At 44.1% G+C, this 22880-nt stretch overlaps 1 protein-coding gene across 1 annotated transcript in view; it reads right to left on the bottom strand.

The window, feature by feature from the left end:
• The window catches only part of znf704 (zinc finger protein 704), a 144911-nt gene extending 130936 nt beyond the window's left edge, over positions 1 to 13975 (bottom strand). Inside the window, exon 1 of the mRNA XM_033019230.1 lies at positions 13562 to 13975. Coding sequence (XP_032875121.1) covers positions 13562 to 13822 — 261 coding nt within the window. The 5' untranslated portion in view covers positions 13823 to 13975. The remainder of the gene's footprint in view (positions 1 to 13561) is intronic.
• Positions 13976 to 22880: the final 8905 nt, after the last annotated feature.

The following is a 22880-nucleotide window of genomic DNA, read 5'->3' as shown; positions in this document are numbered from 1 at the left end:
TTTCCCAGGGAATAGCGGAGCATCGCACATGAAATTTAAAACGTTTCACACATAATAACACTAAAAACAATCCAGTCCCTGATGGAACAGTATAAATAAATAGTTAAAAGCAGGTAAAACACAACGTTAAAATACAATAAACCAATCATAAAAATGTCCGGGGCAGCTGATTTGAGTGACCAGTGCCAGTTATTAAAGTGTCCGTGTCAGCCGCAGAATCAAGTGACTGTGAGTACAGAGTGACTGTTTAGCAGCCTCACAGCCTGTGGTAGGAAGCTGTTTAGCAGTCTTGTAGTCCGGGCTTTGATGCTTCGATATCTCTTGCCTGATGGCAGGAGATCCAGGTGTATGTGGAGGGGGTGCAGTTTGTCCTTAGCAATTCTCTGAGCTTTTTTCAGACAGCGGCTCTGGAACAGTTCTTGTACCGAGGGTAGGGAGACGCCAATGATCCTCTCTGCTCCCCTCACTACCCTCTGCAGAGCCTTCCTGTCCGAGCAGTTGCAGGTGGAGTACCACGTATTTATGCAGTACGTGAGTAAAGACTCCACCGTACCCCTGTAGAAAGTCCTGAGGATGTTGGTGGGGAGTGAGGCCTGTTTTAGTTTCCTCAGGAAGTGCAGTCGCTGATGGGCCCGTTTGACGGTCCCAGTGGTGTACCTGGACCAGGTGAGGCTGTCTGTAATTTGCACACCGAGGAACTTTATGCTCTCCACTCTCTCCACTGCAGTGCCACTGATGTTGAGGGGTGTATGCTTTGGCTGCGCCCTCCTGAAGTCGACAACCATCTCCTTCGTTTTGTCGACATTTAATTCTAGATTGTTTTTGCCGCACCAGTCCACTAGTTGTTCCACTTCCTCCCTGTACATTGACTCGTCATCTCCGCTGATGAGTCCCACCACTGTTGTGTCATCCGCGAATTTTATGATCTTATTGTCCCTGAATCTGGCAGCACAGTCATGTGTGAGCAATGTGAACAACAGCAGGCTGAGCACACAGCCTTGAGGGGAGCCGGTGCTCAGCGTGATCGAGCCTGAAGTGTTCTTGCCAACACGGACTGACTGCGGTCTCTCTGTCAGAAAGTCCAAGATCCAGTGACACAGGGTGGTGTTGAGGCCCAGCAGGGTTAGTTTCTCCACAAGTCTTTGTAGGATGATCCTGCACAAATCCCTTGACATAAATGAAACCATCACTGACCTGGCGGCTCTGCTTATTTAACAACATTTACATTTGTGATCTAAAGCGACATATCTCCACCACAGCTGCAAAAATATATATTATATAACATAAATTTTTGTCATTATAAAATGGCGTTTGAACTCTCCATGACCAATTTCATGACACATGCACATATGTACATTTACCCTCTGGCAAATGTCACATTTTGTAAAAATCCATAAAGAGAGGAAACAACTGATTTCTTGCAGATTTCTTCTGGTTTAATCTTGGAGATTTATAGACATATATTATTATTTCTAATGGATCCATTGGGACTTCTCTGGTTCGGATGCCGGTTCAACACACATTCTCAACTACAATAAGGGATGAACAGTAACAGTAGCAACATCTCAGGAACTAGTAAAAAAGAGATAGAGTCTGTCTTTGCACAGATCTAATGAGGCCTAACACTATTTAGCAGCTGGATTTTTTTTGAGTACAAGTGCAACACAAACACTGGTTATCTGCAGCAAGCATTGCCTATGGTGAGTTTCCATCTACCACATGAGCAGTTTTACAACTAAATTAGTTTTATTAATCATCAGACTTTGCAACACACCTGGAGTTCTGCTGGCGGTAGTCGGTACCAGAAAGCAATGTCCCTATCTCTGGAATTCACTGTCTACTGTACTGCAGATGAGTGGGTTAGCATATTATGAGCTTTTGACAGCACTGGGCCTCTATTCGCTGGAGTTTAGAAGGTTGAGGGGGGACCTCATTTAAGCTTACAGAATAATGAAAGGCATGGATAGAATGGATATGGAAAGGATGTTTCCACTGGTGGGAGAGTCTAGGACCAGAGGTCATAGCCTCAGAATTAAAGGGCACTCTTTTAAAAAGGTGAGGAGGAAATTCTTCAGTCAGAGGGTGGTTAATCTGTGGAACACTTTGCCACAGAGGACTGTGGAGGCCAAGTCAGTGGATAATTTTAAGGCAGAGATAGATAAGTTCTTGATCAGAATGGGTGTCAAGGGTTATGGGGAGAAGGCAGGAAAATGAGATTAAGTGGAAGAGATCTGCCATGATTAAATGGTGGAGTAGACTCGATAGGCTGAACGGCCTAATTCTACTCCTATAACTTATGTAAATGTGTGTGTGTGTGACACCACAACAGTGGGCCGGATCACGAACAATGACTAGATGGAGCACAGGAAGGAGATAGAGAAATTAATAATATTATTTCAGGACTCCCTCAATGTCAGCAAAACGAAGGAGCTGGCTATCGATCTCAGGGAAGCAGAGTGGTGTTCATACCCCAGGCAGCATCAACTGTGTAAAATGTTTGAGAACTTCAAGTTCCTTGACGTTAATATTACCAACCACCTATCATAGACCAACCACACTAAAGCGACAGCCAAGGAGGCACACGAATGCCTCTACTTCTTAGGATACTGAGGAAATGCAGTCAAGAGAAATAATATTTAATTGACACTAGACAGGAAACTTCGACTTTGTAAAACAATGAATTCTCAGCATAGCATCAACTTTCTCAATGCGTTTGTGACAGATTCCTGTAATGGATGAACAGTGAATGCTAATCGGGTTTTTAAAAATAGATTCCTTATGATCTTATCATCTGCTTAAGCTTCTGTCACTATTTATTGCCACTCTCTTTACTAAAAGACAATTACTTCCTTACTTCCATTCACTCAATAAGAGAGATGCAGTCATCCAAGTTACAATCGAATAAATCAGTCTCTTCATAAAAGTACAAACCAAGCATTTGTCAGAAAGCCTGAAAAAACTTACATTTTACATTAATCCATCAAACTCTATATCCAATGAAGATTTGAGGATTTTGTTTCATTGCTATAAATGGGGAACCATTCCAAGTTTTGGTTATGCTGCACGAGCAACTTCTTCTTGAAGAGTGACCTAAATTGTTTTCAGCACAATTTCAGTCTGTGCTCCTTCTATCTTTTAATATTCAATAAAACTGTACCTGGCTTCCCTTACATACTGTGACTGCCAGAATCTTCTGTCAAGGCTAAATAAACTGTTTTCCCTGTAGCTCAATTCATGAATGCCAGGGATCAGACTCTAGACTCTGCTGTTGAGTACCTTAAATGCTGGAAATGTTCTCATATATCGATGGTGAAATTGCACAAAACACTCAAGGAGCAATCTAACTGCGGTACCATATCGTTTCAGCATCTGTCACTCTGAGCCCTGTAATTCAGGCTTCTATTTCCATTGTTTATTGCAGACAGACATATATTTAAGGCTGACTATTATTGATCCTGGATTCTTACCAGCTTCACTTATTTCCACTTTGCTTGAACTATGTATAAAGCACCAATTAATTTTCAATCTTACAAGTTTGGAATTAATAATGTTCATGTGTCAGCGTTTATCCATTTGTTTCTACTATCTGAAGGCATCGTGAGTCCAATGCATACGCCTCGATTTAACCGACCTTCCTATCATATGCAATTCAACAAGCTTACTCTAAGTTCTTGAAGCAAGGTACAACAGTAGGAAACCTAATACTATCAATGAGGCACTCCACTTGGTAAGATGCCTCTACAACTGTGAGTTGTAGAGGCATCTACAACTCACTACAACTCTACAATGCGCAGAGGCATCTAGTGAGTCCTGTTTTTTTGTTTGTAGGGGATATGGTCTTTTAATGTGGGGGGTAGGTGTTACTTTATTTATAGGTCCCTACCTGGTCGGTGTGGCAGCCTTTTTTCCGGGCTGCCCGTCGACCCGTCCTCGTGGCCTACCAGCGGGCTTGGAGCGCCGTTTCTTGGCGGGAACCACCCAGCACCTCGGCCTGGGTGGCGGCACAGCATTGGAGCGCTGGAGCGGAGCGGAGCGGAGCGGGCGATGCCTTGCCTGGGTCGCCGCGCTGGAGCTCTGGCGAGCTGGACCGCCGTGAGCAACATCTCCGGGCTGCGGAGCGGAGAGGCGGCGTGCGGAGAGACGGCATGCGTAGAGGCGGCAAGGCGGCAGTGCGGAGAGCGGGCGCCGACTTTTTCATCTGGAGCCTGGGAGCGCCAAACCGGCGCGGCCTTGTCGGCTTCGGCAGCCGCGGGCTCCAACCAGGAAGCGGCCGTTCCAAGTGGCCCAGCCGCCGAAAGGACTCTCCCGACGCCGGGGCAAGACCACCCGGTGAGAACGGCCAGGGACATCGGGCCTCCGTACATGCAATTGCGGTGGCCTCAATAGGCCTGACTTTGGGGTGAACATGGGGTGGGGACTGGACATTGTGCCTTCCTCCACAGTGCTACCCACAGTGGGGGGATGATTTTTTTGTCTAATTGTAGTCCTGTAGGTCTGTGTCCAAGATGGCTGCCGTGAAGAGAGAGTGGACGCTGGCGCGCTTTGGCTGCCGCTGCTCTCTTTTCACACTGTGTTTTTGATTTTCTGTTTTTGGATTGAATTCTGTTTTTAATTTGTGTCACTGTGATGTCTTTAATTACTTGTTTTATTCCGATTATATGTTTTTACTATGTAAGGTGTCCTTGAGATGTATGAAAGGCGCCCATTAAATAAAATTTATTATTATTATTATTACAACTGACATCTTTGCCTTACAAATATCCAGTACTTTTTATAGACACAAAATGCTGGAGTAACTCATGGAGACAGGCAGCATCTCTGGAAAGAAGGAATGAATGACATTTTGAATTGAGACATTTCTGTCCTGATGAGATACTAGAGCATTTTGTGTCTATCTTAGGTATAAACCAGCATCTGCAGTTCCTTCATACACACCCAGTACTTTTTGTTTTTAATCATTTTACCTTAATGTTGACCTAAATTTTATTTTTGTAAAGCTATAAAGGACAATGGCAATAAATATCTTTAATAATTACTGGCACCAGCTTTCCCTGAAGCGAGTGTATCAAAAAAAAGAGAAAATAGGAGCAGTAAGCCACATAGCCACCCCAGCCTACCCCGTCATTCAATATGGTCATGACTGATCTATCCCAGCTGCCAACTCCTTGGATCAGACCATCTCTCACTGGTGGGCAGACCCAAGAGTATTGACTCACCCTGGGTGCATGAACCCCAGCTTCACCAAATCAACAAGAAACATGCATAAGTTCCTACTAATCTCATGCCTGCTGTACAATCTGCTACAATAGCATTTATTTAAATGAAAAATCTCAGTTAAGTATTTTTCAATGTAGATCTTATTCTCTCCTCAAATGAACAATTGATAATAATGCAATTTGAAACCAGGAGCAGAATACCTGAAGGCTGATTGCAAGGTCAAGCTAACTGACATCCTTAAAAATAGGGAACCACTTGCTCAATGATTGTAACGTTAAATAAGATTGACTGTGGCTCAGGAAGTAGTATACTTGCCTATGAATCAGTCGTTGTGGGTTGAGATACCACTCCAGGGACTCGTGTCATAATTTGGTTTGATACTTTGAATTGTTGAGGGAGCATTACATCCTAAGAGCTCCCGTCTTTCGGTGAGATATTAAACCAGGACCACGTCTGCCCTCTCAGGCATACCAGAAGATTTTATCACATGACATTAAGACGTTAAGAAACATGGTGTTAAGAAACATTTAGACAGGTACATGGAGACGACAGGATTTATGGGATATGGGCCAAATGCAGGCGGGTGGGACTAGTGTAGATGGGACATGTTGGCCGGCATGGGCAAGTTGGGCATGTTTCCATGCTGTATGACTCTACGACTTTATAGCTCTATGACATTGTTTACAGAACACAAATATTCTCATAGGCCATTATTTTTCTCCCCACCAATATCACTCCAAGTTTTCTTTATTATTATTTTGTTATGTAAATGTAGAAATTGCGTCAGTGCTTCTTACATCATGTAGCGTAAAGCGTTTTAGTGAAGATTTTATTCAAATTAACACAACTAGGTGCTTACTTTGTTGTGAATTCTTTTTTTTTGCTTATTTTAAAGTTTACCATTCACTGTAAAAATGTCAGACACCCTGCAGCTCCCAAAAGGATTTTTACCAGTTTCATATGATTATGGATGACAGAAAGTGATGACAGGTTGATAAGCAAAAGAAATACTGACAAATGACTACATCTGCAGTACTAGCAATTCTTGTTGTTATGTTTAACAAATGGCAAAGTAATTGTTTTCTAGCAGCTTGAGTTAAAATAAATTACAATGGAAACTTGCTGCATTCAATAGAAAAGGGACAAATAAAGACTTAAAAATTGCACACAGCGTGATTTACAAAGCATTCAGGTGAATTTCATCATGCTAATGTTGCTGTCAAGAAATTCTCCCAGCTCCTAAGCAAACATTTGAAGAGTGGAAAAACAAGGAATTGCAGATGCAGGTTTACATAAAAGGACACAAAGTGCTGGAGTAAGTCAGCGGCTCAGGCAACATCTCTGGAGAACATGGACTAGTGATGTTTCACCTGCCCAACTGATCACGATCTTGCGCATTTTTTGACAACCATCTTTGCCATCTACAACATGATCCACTTTAGTATCACGACCATTATTGTCAATCTCAAATTTGGCATTTGCAAATTGGGGGGGGGAAATGAATTAAATCTGGCGATTTGAAGGATGTGGAGGCAGCTGCTCTCACAACACTTAAATTAACATTTGAAGTGCAACAGCTTGGAAGAATACAGGCTGGGTGCTGCTGGAAAATAGGATTATGATAGATCGGGAGTTGATGGGCAGAATGGACAGAGTAGGCAGAAAGGCCTGTTTCTCTGCTGTAAGAGTCAATGGCTCTCTGACCCTTGAAGGTGACAGCACTCCTCAAATTGTGTCCTTGTGTTCATCCTAATTTTGATTTCTCCACCAATTGTCAATGTTTTTGGTCAAACTTGAAAGTTTTAATTTCCTCTTAAATACTCCTGAAGGTTTTCCGTTATATTCAATTCCTTCATCAAACTTTTAATCTCAATATATTCTGCTATGGATCTGCATCTAAAATGTTTCATAACTCGACTGTAAGGCAGCTTTGATTATTTCAACACACTGAAGGCACTAAATACCAGGTAAGGTGTTGTTGTGAACATGGTAATTGTCACGTGTCACTTTACAGTATCGCCATCTATCTATCTATCTATATATTTTTATGCGTGTGAATGTGATCCCTGAACTACGGCAAAACGGTACATGGTAGCTAGTGGGGGCTATGAATGGTCGAATATTGCATTGGGGGAACGGGTTGCGTTCGGGGACCAGGCCTCCCGTGTGACGGGGACCCAACAGGTCCCACTTGGTCTAATATATTATTAAAACTCTCATCTTGTTTGTTTGTTTGCCGATTTGTACGTACGTATATTTGCGCAAAAACGGAACACGATAGCGCTACAATTTTTGCACCACCTTACTCACCATTGTCCTATGATGTGCCAAAAATAAGATTTGTTCAGAATGATGCCTTATTTTACGTTATTCACGAACAAAACAAAATTTTGATGTTAAGCAGTGTTCCACCCCACAATGACATCACCCTCAGCAGTGTTCCACCCCACAATGACATCACAAGGGATCTCATTTACATATTGTCTGCCCCTCAGCAGTGTTCCACCTCACAATGACATCACAATGGGATCTCAAAACTCAGTTTCAAAAAACACAGCAGCGTTCCACCGCACAATGACGTCAAGGGGGTAGGGAGGGGAGAGGGGTTATGGAGGGAGGGAGTGACTGAGGGTAGGGAGAGGTGAGGAAGGGAGGGAGTGGGGGAGGGGAGGAGGAGAGGGGAAAGAAGAGGGAGGGTGAAGAGGAGGGGAGGAAGTGCTGGGGATGAGGGGGAATGGAGGAGGATAGGGGTATTGGAAGAGGGATGGGAGGCGCACTTGGGAAAGGTTGCCGTGACACGCGTCACAACGGGGATCTCTTGCGGCACAACGGCAACCCGTCAGCCACGCCTGCGCAAGTGGGGCTATGGGTGTGTGGTGGAATATTGCGTTGGGGGACCAGCCCTCCTGTGTGACAGGGACCCGTCCCAATTGGTCTAGTTTTATTCTAAAATTCCTGATCTATGAGCAACATGATTTTAGGTGGAGATTTTGTAGGCAATATTCATTAGAGGCAACCCACAGATCATTTTGCCATTCTTTAGTTACTGATGAATCTTGTTATGAATTTTCCATTTCCATCTGAGCAAATCAATTTATTTGCTCTTCCTTCTCTCGGCAACTCCACTGTACAAAATCAGGACTCATCATATAGTGTCTGTAACACCAACTCATTATTGCCCAGAGCGCCTAGAGATCTTTAACACCCTGCCCCTTAAACACAGTCAAGTCTTCATCTAATGACCACATCCTGAGTTAACTCATGCAAAATTGGTTAGCTTTTTATCTCAATACTCATATTTGTAAAACTCAATTTCCTTCTGTACTGTACCTAAACTGAATTGATTTCTAATTTCATGCTGGCAATAATCTTCCAAATTTCACAGCTTCCAAATCTACAGGGAGTTCTGGCTAACTGCTGACGAATTTAACAGCAAGCTCACACTAGAATATTTTTATTCTCTTCCTCATTCAGCAGCCAAACTGACCAGCTGGCTTGCTGTGGGGATAGGAAAACTAGAGATGGAGGACAGGGCCTGGACAATGCAATTAGATGCAGGAGCCTCAAATCTGCTCCACCATACAGTGACATCAAGCCTGATCCTGCGGTTCCATTTTTCTAACTGATTCCCAGATCTCCCAATACCCTCAGTCTCCAAATATCTATCAATTTCAGCCTCGATGATGATTTTCAAAAACATTTACAGCCGTCTGCATTATTAATCATGGCAGTGGTTGCTCGGTAATTAGGAGCAAGATGAAGGCATGTGTTTGGGAAGAATGAGGGAGAGAGAGGGGGAGAGAGAGAGAGAGGGGGAGAGGGAGAGGGAGGGGAGGGGGAGGGAGAGAGGGAGAGAGTGAGAGAGGGAGGGAGAGAGAAAGGGAGAGAGGGAGAGAGAGAGGGAGAGAGCGAGAGAGGTTATTGGTGATAGCAATGGGAGATAAAGCACAAAAACTAAATAAACATTAATAAATATACATATGACATTAAAACATAGGGAATATTTTTTCCTAAAGTCATCCTTATTGTATTCACATAAACGTACAGTCTATGTCAGTTTTTAACGTTGTGACTTATTGACAAGTGTCCTGTGCAAAGTGCAACATGGGAAATACAGTCAGAATGCATCAAGTCGGTGAGGGGGGAAAGGGGTGAGATGCCAGTAGCACAGAGCTGTAGTTGCCACAACCTGTCCAAGTCAGATACCACCACCTGCCAAGTCAGCGGGTGGTTGCTTCACTTTTAATTTATTATTTTCAAATGGGAAATCTTTTAAACATGCAAATTTTATTTTGGAAAATGTCTAATGCTGTATTCATTAGCATGCCTGTTCAACCAACACCATACTGAATGCAAACTTACAGTACAGGCAGAGAGTAAATTATACATAGTAAAATAAATGAATTTATGCTAGGAGCAGTCAACAGAAAACCTACCACGATTATTTTGTTTTACTAGAAACAAAGTGTTAATCAGCTGCTTTACATGATTAAGCCATACTCTGTCCTATGTGCATTCTAACATTGGTACTTGAATGCAACATTATAGCACTGTGAAGATTAAATCACAAACTTCTGAATATTTTAAATTTACATTTCTTTCTCCATGAAGAATTGATCGCTTTCTGAGTTATATCATTTCTTCAATAATTTTCAGCTAGCTGGAAAATAAGATTTGCAATTAGGGAGTTATCCAAACTTAAGACAATGCTTGCGCAATATCACTCATGGTCATAAGATAACCAAGTTATCATCTTGTGATTCATCTCCCTCTGAACTGTGCTCCTGGCAGTCTTGCCATTTCATATGGCTTTGTACTGCAATAAAGACTGAGAGATCAAGGATTTGTGGGTAAGAAGGGAACAAGAAGAAGAATTTTTAGAAATAAAGCACCAAAAATTAATTTACGTTTGGAAGAGTAGCCAGTGATCAAGTCATTGCACGGAATCATAACAAGGATTGTTGAGAATGTCACACTTATAGAAACAAATGAAATGGATGCAGTTGGTCCTCCTCATTATACAGACAGAAACGTAGAAAGGTGCAGCACATCCTGCCTGTGCTGGCCATGATACCAAATTAAACTAATCCCATCTGCCTACACATACACATATCCCTATATTCCCTGTCCATTCGTATGTCTGTCTTAATGCCTCTTGTAAGTTGCTCTTCTATCCCTTTCTCTTGGCAATGCATTCCAGGCATCTACCATTCTCCATATGAAAAAGAGCCTTGCAAATCTCAATTGAACTTTCCCTCAAGCGAACTGAGTGCCCCCCTGAGGGAGCTGACCAAGAAGGACAATGCCTGGGTCTGGCTTCCGCACCACCAGTCGGCTTTCGTGGCCCTGAAGTCCAAGCTCGCACGCACCCCGACTCTCAAGTTCTTTGACCTAAACAGGCCAATCGTCCTCACTTGCGATGCATCTCGGTTCGGCCTCGGTGCCGCCTGCCTGCAGCTCTATGACGATCGGCAGCTGCCAGTTTCCTATGCCTCTCGCACCATGACCCCTGCTGAGCAGCGCTACGCTCAGATCGAAAAGGAGCTCCTTGCCGTGGTGTTCGCATGCTCCAAATTCAAGGACTACATTCTGGGCAACTCCTTCACCATTGAAACTGACCACCAGCCGCTGGTCTCTATCTTGAACAAGCCTATCCATGTGGCCTCTTCACGTTTGCAGCGAATGATGCTGCAGCTCCAGCGTTTCACATTCGAAATTGTGTACCGCAAGGGCAAGGAAATGTTCATGGCCGACACATTGTCCCGTGCGCCGCTCCCTTCCGTTGCCCGCCATCCATACGAATCGTCTGACCTGATGGTACTGAACGTTAACATTGTTCCCTCTTGGCAGATGCAGTCCCTGGTCAAACACACTGCCGCTGATCCTGCCCTGCAACAGCTTGAGGGCGTCATCCGCCGTGGCTGGCCTGACCGACGCTCTTCCCTACCGGCTGGTGCCGTGCCCTACTTCCTGGTTCGGGACGAATTGGTGCTGCACAACGGCGTGGTGGTGAAGGGTCACAAGGTCGTGGTGCCGGCCGCGCTGCGGGATCATTACTTTCAAACCGCCCACAACGGCCACTGGGCGGTTGGTCAAGCCGCCTGTCCGGTACGGAGTGTGCGAGTAGTCTGTATCATGATATTCTAACTGTTCCCTGCTTATGGTCTGATTCTAGCGTATGAGCCGTGGTCGCTTTTGTTTCCAAGAGAAGATGTAGATCAGTGCATGCTCCTTCAACATAGTGACCTCACCACTACTAACCACTCCCCATTGTCTCTTGTATAATTGTAGCTTCCCCACCTCCAGCTCGCTCTCTAGCTCCAGTGATGACCACGGACAGCTAGGGCATAGTGTGTGTAGTGCATATAATAAAGTTATGTAGTAAAAGACTTTGTGTGTCAAGCAAGTCCTTTTTATAGGAGTTATGGACCAAATTCAGGAAAATTGAACTAGTCGAATATGCAAATTTAGTCGGCATAGGTAAGGTGGGCTGAAGGGCCTGTTTCCGTTCTGTGATTCTACTTTTCTACCCTCTAAGCCCAGTTTATAGACATTGTGCCTGGGAATCTGGCACTTAAATATATCCCCTCTCCTCGAGGATGCATTGGAAATGGTTCAAGCATGTTTCAAGTATCTGCAGAATCTTAAGCACAACACTCTGTGCTCCCTCATGGCATAGCATAGTAAAGATACAACTCATTCAGCCACAATGCGTTCACATCACAATCTTCTATTTTTCATAGTTGCTTTTCAGTATAAAACGTGTATGTTAATTTTAAGGTCAAGTAATTCCAGATATAAATATAAAAGAGATCCATTAAAAATGGCAGAGACAAAGACCTTGAGGTTATGTAGGATGCGTTCGGTTGCTGTGATGGGAGAATTAATCAATTGATGAGTGAACCGAGCTGACCTGATCGAGACCCGTTTTTATGTTTGCCTGACCTATATTCTGTAATTTTAAACACTCTGGTGTCAGAACATTAAAAGCAAACAACACACGTGATTATTAAATAATAAATCACAATACTGGTAACAAATGCAATTAAAGAGAAATAGAGAAAACCCCGAGGATGATATTCATAAAACATTTATCTATCAATACACCTTTGTTGCTGTCGTTTATAAATGCATAGTTCAGTGCCAATCCGACTGGAAACACATTAACATTGATCAAACCCCGCACCCTGCTCATCGAACGGCCCTTGAGTCCTTTTATAAATATTTTTCTACGTAAGTATTTTGTGCATATATGCATTTCCCGACTGCAACAGTTGACATTGGACTGCACGGCTCCAAAGCATGAAATTTGACCACACCAGGAGGGGCGCGGCTTAGACCCATGCCCTTTGCTCGTGATCAGGCCGAAAATGCACGAAGGCTGAACGTTGTGCGCATCCAATTATTTGGGTTGCTCTGTTCTGACCAAAGAAGATCTTTGGTTCTGCCTTCCTGGGTTGGGTCGGGGACGTGCTGTCAGCAGCGGCAACTACGACACACCCACACCCAACCTTTCAATGAAGCTTTTCATTCAGTCGAGGTTTGATTGATTGCAACAGCCCTAGTAAACAGGCGGCATACACACAAATACACACACTGCGGCTGATCTACAATAACACCAGCATGTTACATGGAGAGAGAGAAACACACTTCCTCTCCGATCAGAGAATTTTGGCGCGATTTTTCTCGGGTTTCCTCTGGGCATTCATTTATTTGTGTTCCTGTTCGCTGCAGTTGTGTGTTGTGTCAGTGCGGGCGCCGGACAGCTTCACAACGCTCCCCAGCGCAAGTGAACAGCAACACGTTTTACAGACCCGAACCATGATCAAACACTTCTATTTGAGACCTACTCTGCTTTCGCACTCGCCACTTCAAACAAACAATCGCACAAAACTTTAATAAATATTAACATTTGTGTGTGTGTGTTTTTTTTTAATGCTGCTGATGAAGATTTCTCGGACCCGCTGTCACTGCAGGGAAGGATAAAGGAAAAATCCCACCAGCAGGCAGGTTGTGTCCAGCCATCAGCAAGTCACGCCGTGATCGATTAAGCTTTGCACGTACCTCGCTGGCCGGGGTCAGATTGAGGTTGTGTTACCCACCCCTCCCATCAGCACTAAGATCCACAAAGGATCCAGCGGGGGCTCGGAGCCTCTAATGAACCAGGAGGGCTCGTCTCGGCTTCAGTCCCCAACCCTCAGCGGGCGGGTGGGTGGTGCTTGCAGGTGTTGCTGTGACCATCTACCTCTTATTGGCAGCGTGGCAGCGTTTGAGCGCACACGATGGCTAAAACCGGGCATAAAACGGATACATTGCCAATCCATATTCTCGCCGAGTTACACACCTTCTCTCTGCATTTCATCTGCACTTTGTTGCCGTGGGTGTGCAAGCCGGGTCCCATCACAACGATCTCCTCCTCTGGGTATTCCCGCAGGGTGCCATCCTCCAGCATGACCATGTATAGGTTGCATCGTCCCCCACACTCCTTGTTTTCGGATTTCAGCGCCTGGATCACCCCGGGGATGAGCTGCCCATCCCCGGCCGGACTTGGAGCGCAAACCCGGCTGCCCAGAATCGATCTCTTTGCAGAACGACGAGCTTGCATCGCGAGGTTTCTGCCCCCCCTCCACCCTTTCGATTGGTTTTATTGCAAGGAATTATATGCAAAGATCCAATTGCAAAAATAACTAAAATTATAATTTTTTTCAAAAAACAAACCAAACCACAAACCGCCCGGCATTCAGAGCAGAGTTGTTTGTTTTCGTAGCCCTCGCAAAGCTGACATTGCAACTTAAAAAAATAGAAATGGATTTCGAAAAATAGCGGAATGAATGCCTAGTTGAAGCCAATTGTTTCTTTTAATAAGGAGTAGATTTAGAGGTGGATAACTTGAAAGCCCTGACTTAATAGGCAAGTCTTATCTGTGACATTCTTCCCACATAATTCCAATACAAGCGCCAAATCAGTAAATAGAATGCAATTTTTCTAAATGGCTTTTGAATTAAATGCATTTCTTCACTCTTTGTAAAATAACCTTTAAATGTCCAGTTTTATCATTCTCTGTGTTATTCAACAACATTTAGTTTTCACGAACATTTACGGTGTAAAATTATTCAATTAACAAAAAATTATTCAATTAACAAAAAACCTAGTCCTTTGGCATCTTTGTAGGAGTGTTATCAAACACAACAAAATTATATAGAATTTAAAACAGGTATTGCTGCTGTTAACCATTTTTTTGGTTAAAGAAGCAAGGAGATTTGAGGATGGAATCTGAAATTTAGATAATGGCAGCTGAATGTCTGTGGAAATGAGCAAAGGGCCAGAAATAGAGGATAGAAATTTCAGAGTTCATTTGGAATTTCAGAGTTAAGTTGGGGGCAATGCCAATGTATTGATTTAGAAACATAGAAAATAGGTGCAGGAGTAGGCCATTCGGCCCTTCGAGCCTGCACCGCCATTCAATATGATCATGGCTGATCATCCAACTCAGTATCCTGTACCTGCCTTCTCTCCATACCCCCTGATCCCTTTAGCCACAAGGGCCACATCTAACTCCCTCTTAAATATAGCCAATAAACTGGCCTCAACTACCTTCTGTGGCAGAGAGTTCCAGAGATTCACCACTCTCTGTGTGAAAATTTTGAAAGTAAAGGTGGAGATTATAAAATTGAGATGCTAATGGAAAGCTCACGTGGGTCTGCAGGCATGAGGTATTGGATGGCTGAGACTGGTTTAAGATGGGATACGAGAAATAGTTTTGAATAACTACTTTACAAAGAGTTCCGCCCTGCACAAAGACAGGGGGGGGGGGAGGGGGACTGATTCATTCGCTGTTTATGAAAAATAACTTGCATAGATTCACAATTGAGCGAATACGTTTCCCATCATTCTAGCCATTCAGAGTCTGGACAGCCGATCCGTACTCCGATTTCCATGTTTGCGTGCTTTCCCTGGGATTGGCACTCCGTACCGGCGGAATTTTGCCCGCCCCCCTCACTGTAACCATGTGCGGCTCCAGGTGGTGCCCCGAGTCCATTGGCTGCAGAAGCGCACGCCTTCGGCAGTAATTCACTGCTTGGTTGTCAGCGCTGTACACTCAGCCCAGCAGAGCTGGTGCAGCGCCGATGTCGCCGGGACAGCGCGTTGTCTCTTGTCTCGGCCGCCCAGCCCAGCCCCGCCCAGCAATACTCCGCCCGCTGTTGCAATCTCTCAAGGGAAGAAGGACAAACATACAAGCGGGCTTCCAGAATATGTCCACCAGCTCGGTAATTCTATGTGTCAAGCATGTGTTTATCTCAGGCCTTGACAGCCCCTTGTTCGAGAACGCTGCCAATATTGTTCCAGTTCAAAGAACAGAAACGACAAAACGCTGTGGATAGATCAACAACAACATTATATGGCGTGGTCGAGAATAAAGCAGAGAAAGCAAACCATGCCTTCTGAGAATTTATGACATTTTAGTGCAAAATTATTTCAGTGATGTTGCGCAGCTTTAACAACACGCGCTTTATAAATTCAGGGCTGGTATTCCATCGAGGTATTAAAGACTGAATTAATTTATTTAAATTTATGATTACAGCAATTTATTTTTAAACCAAATAAAGGAGAGCAGTGGACGAACTCAGCAGGCCAGGCAGCATCTGTAGGGTGTAACGGACAATAGGCACAAAAAGCTGGAGTAACTCAGCGGGACAGGCAGCATCTCTGGAGAGAAGAAATGGGTGACGTTTCAGGTCGAGACCCTTAATCACCTTCGTTTGATTTGATCTGTCGTTTTCACACACAACCTTCCAAATCTCTAATCTCCCTCTCCCCTGACTGCCTGAAGAAGGGTCACGACCCGAAATGACACCCATTTCTTCTCTCCAGAGATGCTGCCTGTCCCGCTCAGTTACTCCATCATTTTGTGTCTATCTTCAGTGTAAAGCTTTGTTTTACGTTCTATCCAATTAAATCAGATAATATTACACATAAATACAATCAAGCCAAACTCAAGAACAATCAGTAGAGAAATGTCTGCAATGAGTCAGAGGTGAATCAGACCCTAGCTTACGGGAGGACCATTCGGAAGCCGAATAACAGGGGAAGACGCTGTTCCCAAGTCTGGTGATGTATCTTCTGCCCGATGGGACGAGGGAAAAGAAGAATTGGTGAATGCCTTTGATAAAGTTTGCAGATAATACAAAAGTGGGTGGTATTGTAGATAATGAAGATGGTTGTGAACAATGACAGCAGGATCTTGGTCGGTTGGCCAGGTGGGCTGAGGAATGGTTGGTGGAATTTAATAGAGAAATGTGAGGTGTTGCATTTTGGGAAGTCTAACATGGTCAGGACCTACACAGTGAATGGTAGGGCTCTTGGGAATGTAATAGAGCAGAGAGATCTAGGAGTGCAGGTACATAGTTCCTTGAAGGTGGAGTCACAGGTAGATAGGGTGGTCAAAAAGACTTTTGGCATATTGGCCTTCACCAGTCAGAGTATTGAGTATAGAAGTTGGGAGGTCATGTCGCAGTTATTGGTGAGGCCGCATTTAGAGTATTGTGTTCAGTCCTGGGCACCAAGTTACAGGAAAGATGTCAAGCTGGAAAAAGGTGCAGAGAAGATTTACGAGGATGTTGCCAGGACTTGAGGGTCTGAGCTACAGGGAGAGGTTGAGTAGGCTGGGACTCTATTCCTTGGAGTGTAGGAGGATGAGAGATGATCTTATAGAGGTGTATAAAATCATGAGAGGAATAGATCAGGTAGACGCACAGATTTTCATGCCCAGAGAAGGGTAATCGAGGACCAGAGGACATCAGTTTATGGGGAAGGGGAAAATATTTAATTGGAATCAAGGGTTTTCACACAATGTGGTGGGCGTATGGAATGTGCTGCCAGAGGAGGTACAGTATTTGAGGCATGGATTTTCGCAATGTTTAAGAAACAATTAGACAGGTACATGGATTGGACAACTAAGAAGTTGGGCCGAAGGGCCTGTTTCCACACTATGATGCTATGACAGATAAGTAAACTAATGTCAGTGTCAAACTAATGTCAGTGTCCTCTTTCAGGCCAGCATTGAGTCATAGAGTCTTATAGCATGGAAACAGGCCCTTCGGCCCAACTTGCCCACACCCCGGCCAACATGTCCCACTGATAAAGGCCATCTGGAGGCATCCCCAACAATGAGGTCATAGTTACACTCAGCTACCAAACAGATCATGTCGCTAGCGTACACAACACCAGGAGAGATACTTTAGATACTTTATACTGAGCTCGGCCACAGGAATAAATTACAGGATGGACAGAGGAAAAGATTCAAGAATGTGCTCAAAGCTTCCTTGAAGAAGTGCATCAGGAGCACACAGACTACCTGCATAAGTGGCAGAAGGAATGTGCCGCCTATCAATCCATCCACCATCAGCCACATCCTGCCTCATCTGTGGAAGAGTCTGCCGTTCCTACACTGACCTCAGAACCCATTAAACTGGAGTGGATTTGTGTCATCCTTGATCCTCAGAGTCTGCATAGAAAGACAGACAATGGCAAAGCAAACATCTAATTGTCACATGGCATTGACATCAATTTTTCTGGCATTGATTACACATAAGCTTACAGTAGATGTTGTTAATAGGGAATGATGCCAGTGAAGTTTATTCACTATTAATAAATAATATATTATACAGACTTAAGCATCAATCAATTTTCACATCTTGTGATTGAGAGGTTATATTTATTACAGTTGTTACAAAGGATTCTTGATGTTCTTTGCAATTAGATTTGATTAAAAGGATGGGATCAAATAAGTTGTCCCCAGTGAGACCATGGTTAGAAATGAATGTTTGCAGAAATGTCATGTACACATCACCAGGGAAAGGGGGAACATGTACCAAATGTGGTCATATTCTGATGGTTAATGTGTCGCTCTTTGTAAGCAAATGGCAAGTGCCACTACGTTGAAAGTGTTGAGCTTGGTCAGGTTGCTGTGGAACACTCTATTCATTGGCACCATGACCTCCCAACTGTCCCTTGTGAAAAATTATGTGCAGAAGAACACTTTTAACCAAGTGTTAGTTGTGGAGTGGTCAGCATGAAATGTCCTCAAGGCTCTGTAGGAGAAAGGAACTTGTGGTTCCCCAAGCAAACTGTCAGTGTCAGTAGCCCAAATGCTGCATAACAAAAACTTTCAAACAACCACCATGACCTTACCTAGGTGGTGGTGAGAGGGTCTTCCCTGTCAAAGCCTTTGTCTACAACCTTTGTCTACAAGCTCTTGAGATTCCGGAGGTAGAGATGAGATCGTCATCTATCTTCTAGAATGTGCATTTGCCATGAAAATCTGGAAAGTTATGCTGTCGCCTTTGGTCCAAGTTCATTCCATATAACTGCTTAATGCAGGACTCTTGTGTTCAGTGAGCTATGCCCTGAGATAAATATCACCTGCTGTAGGAAGACCATTTATACAATGAAATGCCCTCTAGTCTGCTCAAATCTCAAAGGTCCTGCATTACAAGAAGGTGTCCATGATTGAATGCTACAAATTAGTATATTCTGAAGTTCAGCATAATGTATCATAGAGATCAGAAACAGACTCGTCCACCCACACACAGTGTCACGGTTAACCATTAATTACCCACTTACCCTAATTCTATTTACCAGCACTTGATCCGTAGCCTTCTATGCCTTAAAAAAATTCCAATGCTTGTTTAGATACTTCTTAAATGCTGTGAGAGTTTAGTTTAGTTTAAAGATACAGCATGGAAACAGGCCCTTCGGCCCTTGGAGTCCACACCATCCAGCGATCCCCGCACACTAACACTATCCTACACACACTAAGCACAATTTACAATTTTACCAAGCCAATTAGCCTACAAACCTGTATGTCTTTGGAGTGTTGGAGGAAATCGGAGCACCGGGAGCAAATCCATGCAGGTCATGGGAAGAACGTACAAACTCTGTACAGACAGCACCAGTAGTCAGGATCGAATCCGGGTCTCTGGCGCTGTAAGGCAGCAACTCTACCGCTGCATCACCATGCCACCCCGAATTCAGCTCTCTACTACCCACTTAGGCTCTGTGTTCCAGATTCCGACCACCCTCTGTGTGAAAAAATCCTTCCTCAGATATCCCTCTAAACCTCATAACTGTTATCCTAAACCTTTGTCCTCTAGTTTGTCACACCTCTATAATGAGCTAATGACTGCTGTGGATCGATTTCTTTGCAAAACAGTTACAACTTTGTATATATCTGTTGAAATTTACGAGTTGTCCTTAAATACAGGAGAGGTGCCGGAAGACTGGAGGGTGGCAAATGTTGTGCCTCTTTTCAAGAAGGGCTGCAGGGAAAATGCTGAGAACTATAGGCCGGTGAGCTTAACATCTGTAGTTGGAAAGTTACTGAAGAGTATTCTGAGGGATAGGTTATACAGGCATTTGGATGGGCAATACAATACAATACAATACCTTTTATTGTCATTTGAACCTCACATGAGGTTCAAACGAAATTTGGTTTCTGCAGCCATACAAAAAAAGAACCAAGACACACACCAACACAATTCAATTCACATAAACATCCACACAGTGAGTCCTCCTCACTGTGATGGAAGGCAAAACTTAAACATATCTCTCCCCTGCACTCCCCTCTCCCCCCCATGTCAGAGTCAAAGACAGAGGCAAAGCCCCCGGCGGGCGATGTTAAATGTCCCGCAGCCATTAAAGCCACGCCGGGTGATGCAAGGCCACGCACCGGGTCTTGGTGTTGGAGTCCCGGCGGGCTCTTGGTGTTGGAGCCCCGGCGGGCGCTCACAAAGTCCCGCGGCCATTCCAAGCCGCGCGGGGCAGTGATGTAAGGCCCCGCTCCAGGTAATCTTCAACCCCGCAACTCGGGCGGGAGAAGTCGCCGTTGCGGAAGCCCCGAAAAGCGGTCTCCCACCAGGGACCCGCGGGCTCCCGGCATCACTGTCCACAGACCTGCGGTAGGAGCCTCCGAAACTCTGGGTGTCGGGTCACAGCAGCACTCCACCACAGCTCCACCCGCTCCGGACTCGGCCAGCTCCGTGATGGTGAGTAGATCCGCAGCTCCGCGACTGGAGCCCCAGGTCATTCCTGTTGGAGGCCGCTCCACGTTGCAGCCCCAACGACAACGGAGACCCGACAAAGAAAAGGTCGGGTCTCCCGTGCAGGGGAAAGACCTTAAAGTTCCCCCACCCCACCCCCACACACATACCCCGACAAAAAAAACAATAAAAACTACATAGAACAAGACAGAAAACAATAAAAATACAGATGGACTGCAGAGGCCGCTGCTGACAAGAGTCGCGCCGCCCAAGGGCTGATTAGGGAAAGTCAGCATGGTTTTGTATGTGGGAGGTCATGTATCACAAATTGATTTTTTTGAAGACGTGACCAAAATGAGGGCAGAGATGTAGATGTTGTGTGCATGGATTTCAGTAAGGCGTCGACAAGGTTCCGCATGGTAGGCTGCTCTGGAAGCTTAGATCGCATGGGATCCAAGGAGAGAAAGCTGAATAGACAGCAAATTGGCTCCATGGAAGGAAGCAGAGGGTGATAGTGGAAGGTTGCTTCTTGGATTGGAGGCCTGTGACCAGTGATGTGCCTCAGGGTTCAGTGTTAGGCCCGTTACTGTTTGTCATCTACATCAATGATTTGGATGAGAACATACAGGGCAAGATTAGCAAGTTTGATAATGATACAAAAGTTAGTGGTTTTGCATATAGTGAAGATGATTATGAAAGATTGCAGCAGGGAGGAGGCAGGCACGGGTTATTGATTGGGGACGATCAGCCATGATCACAATGAATGGCGGTGCTGGCTTGAAGGGCCGAATGGCCTCCTCCTGCACCTATTTTCTATGTTTCTATTTTCTATGTTTCTATGATCTGGATCAATTGGCCAGGTGGGCGGAGGAATGGTTGATGGAATTTAAAGAGAAGTGTGAGGGGTTGCATTTTGGGATTTCGAACAAGGGCAGGACATACACAGTAAATGGTAGGCCTCTGGGTAGTGTTGTAGACCAGAGGGATCTAGGAGTACAGGTGCATGGTTCCTTGAAGGTCGAGTCACAGGTAGATAAGATGGTCAAAAAGGCTTATGCCACTTTGGCCTTCATCTGTCAGAGTATTGAGTATAGAAGTTGGGAGGTCATGTTACAGTTGTGCAAGATGTTGGTGAGACCACATCTAGAATATTGTGTTCAGTTCTGGGCACCATGTATTAGGAAAGTTATTGTCAATCTTGAAAGGGTTCAGAAAAGATTTACGAGGATGTTGCTAGGACTAGAGGGTGTGAGCTATAGCGAGAGATTGAGTAAGCTGGGTTTCTATTCCATGGAGTGCAGGAGGATGAGGGATCATCTTATAGAGGTGTACAAAATCATGAGGGGTATAGATCGGGTAGATGCACAGAGTCTCTTGCCCAGAGTTGGGGAATCGAGGGCCAGAGGACATAGGTTCAAGGTGAAGGGGAAGAGATTTAATAGGAATCCGAGGGGTAACTTTTCACACAGAGAGTGGTGGGTGTATGGAACAAGCTGCCAGAGGAGGTATTTGAGGCGGGGACTATCCCACCGTTTCAGAAACAGTTAGACAGGTACATGGATAGGACAGGTTTGGAGGGAAATGGACCAAGCGCAGACAAGTGGGACTAGTGTAGCTGGGACATTTCCACTGTATCACTCTATGACTCTAAGACTATGACTCTAACTTACATATAAACAATATCTTTATTATAAGAATCTATCTCAAGCAAAATAAGAAAATACAACATGCTGATTAGTTCAATCAGAAGTATATTTTAAAGAGTGCCTTAAAGAACGAGAGATATGAATGGTCAATGAGGATAGGGTTCAGACTGCAGCTCCTGTCTAGTAATTTCTCATGGTCAATCCAAATGTGTACAACCTTAACATTGTATTTGAGCTCTTTATCTCAAACTCTAGGATCTTCTAAATCCATGTTTAAAATCGAGGCATTCTCCACCTTGGCTGTAGTCCATCTGCTGAAGAAAACTTAATCAAAAGGCTTTTTGCCACTTTTGGAGCTTATCAATCGAAACTAGCTCCTTCCATTATACATACAGTTGATAAGGGACATAGTAGCCAGAGTGGCACCTAATTCATCGTTATATGCCAAAATAGGCCTCCATATGTATGTAAGACATTCTTTAAAGCAGCAGTTTGTGCCATCATTTTCAATCATGGGTTTCTGTGAAGTCATGTTAAAATCTTTGTTGGTAAATTATCTAACTGCCTTCAACTGCCATCTTTGAGATTGAAGTATTCATATAATGGAAGGATATAGACTCAAGGAAAGGGAGATACTGTAAATACATTGTTCATTTGTCTTTGAACTTTTTTTAAGCAGAATGCACGAAATGCCAAAGCAGAAGTGCATTTTCCATTATTTCCTCTGGTCATCTTAATCTGCAATCTTTGATTTTTTAATATTGTCTGAATAAAAACCTGTTTGGTCCAAATTTATAATTTTGTGGTATTCTCCAAGAAAAATCTGTAATGATGATAATCAATGTTCCTGGTATTATTTTCATAATCATAATCTATTAGCCAAGTATGTTTTGCAACATACGAGGAATTTGATTTGCCATACAGTCATACCAATAAAAAGCAACAAAACACACAAAATACATTTTAACATGAACATCCA

Source organism: Amblyraja radiata, chromosome 4 (assembly GCF_010909765.2).
Source record: "Amblyraja radiata isolate CabotCenter1 chromosome 4, sAmbRad1.1.pri, whole genome shotgun sequence".
NCBI lineage: Eukaryota > Metazoa > Chordata > Chondrichthyes > Rajiformes > Rajidae > Amblyraja > Amblyraja radiata.
The sequence above is the reverse complement of the archived record's forward strand: the minus strand, read 5'-3'. Positions and strand labels throughout refer to the sequence as shown.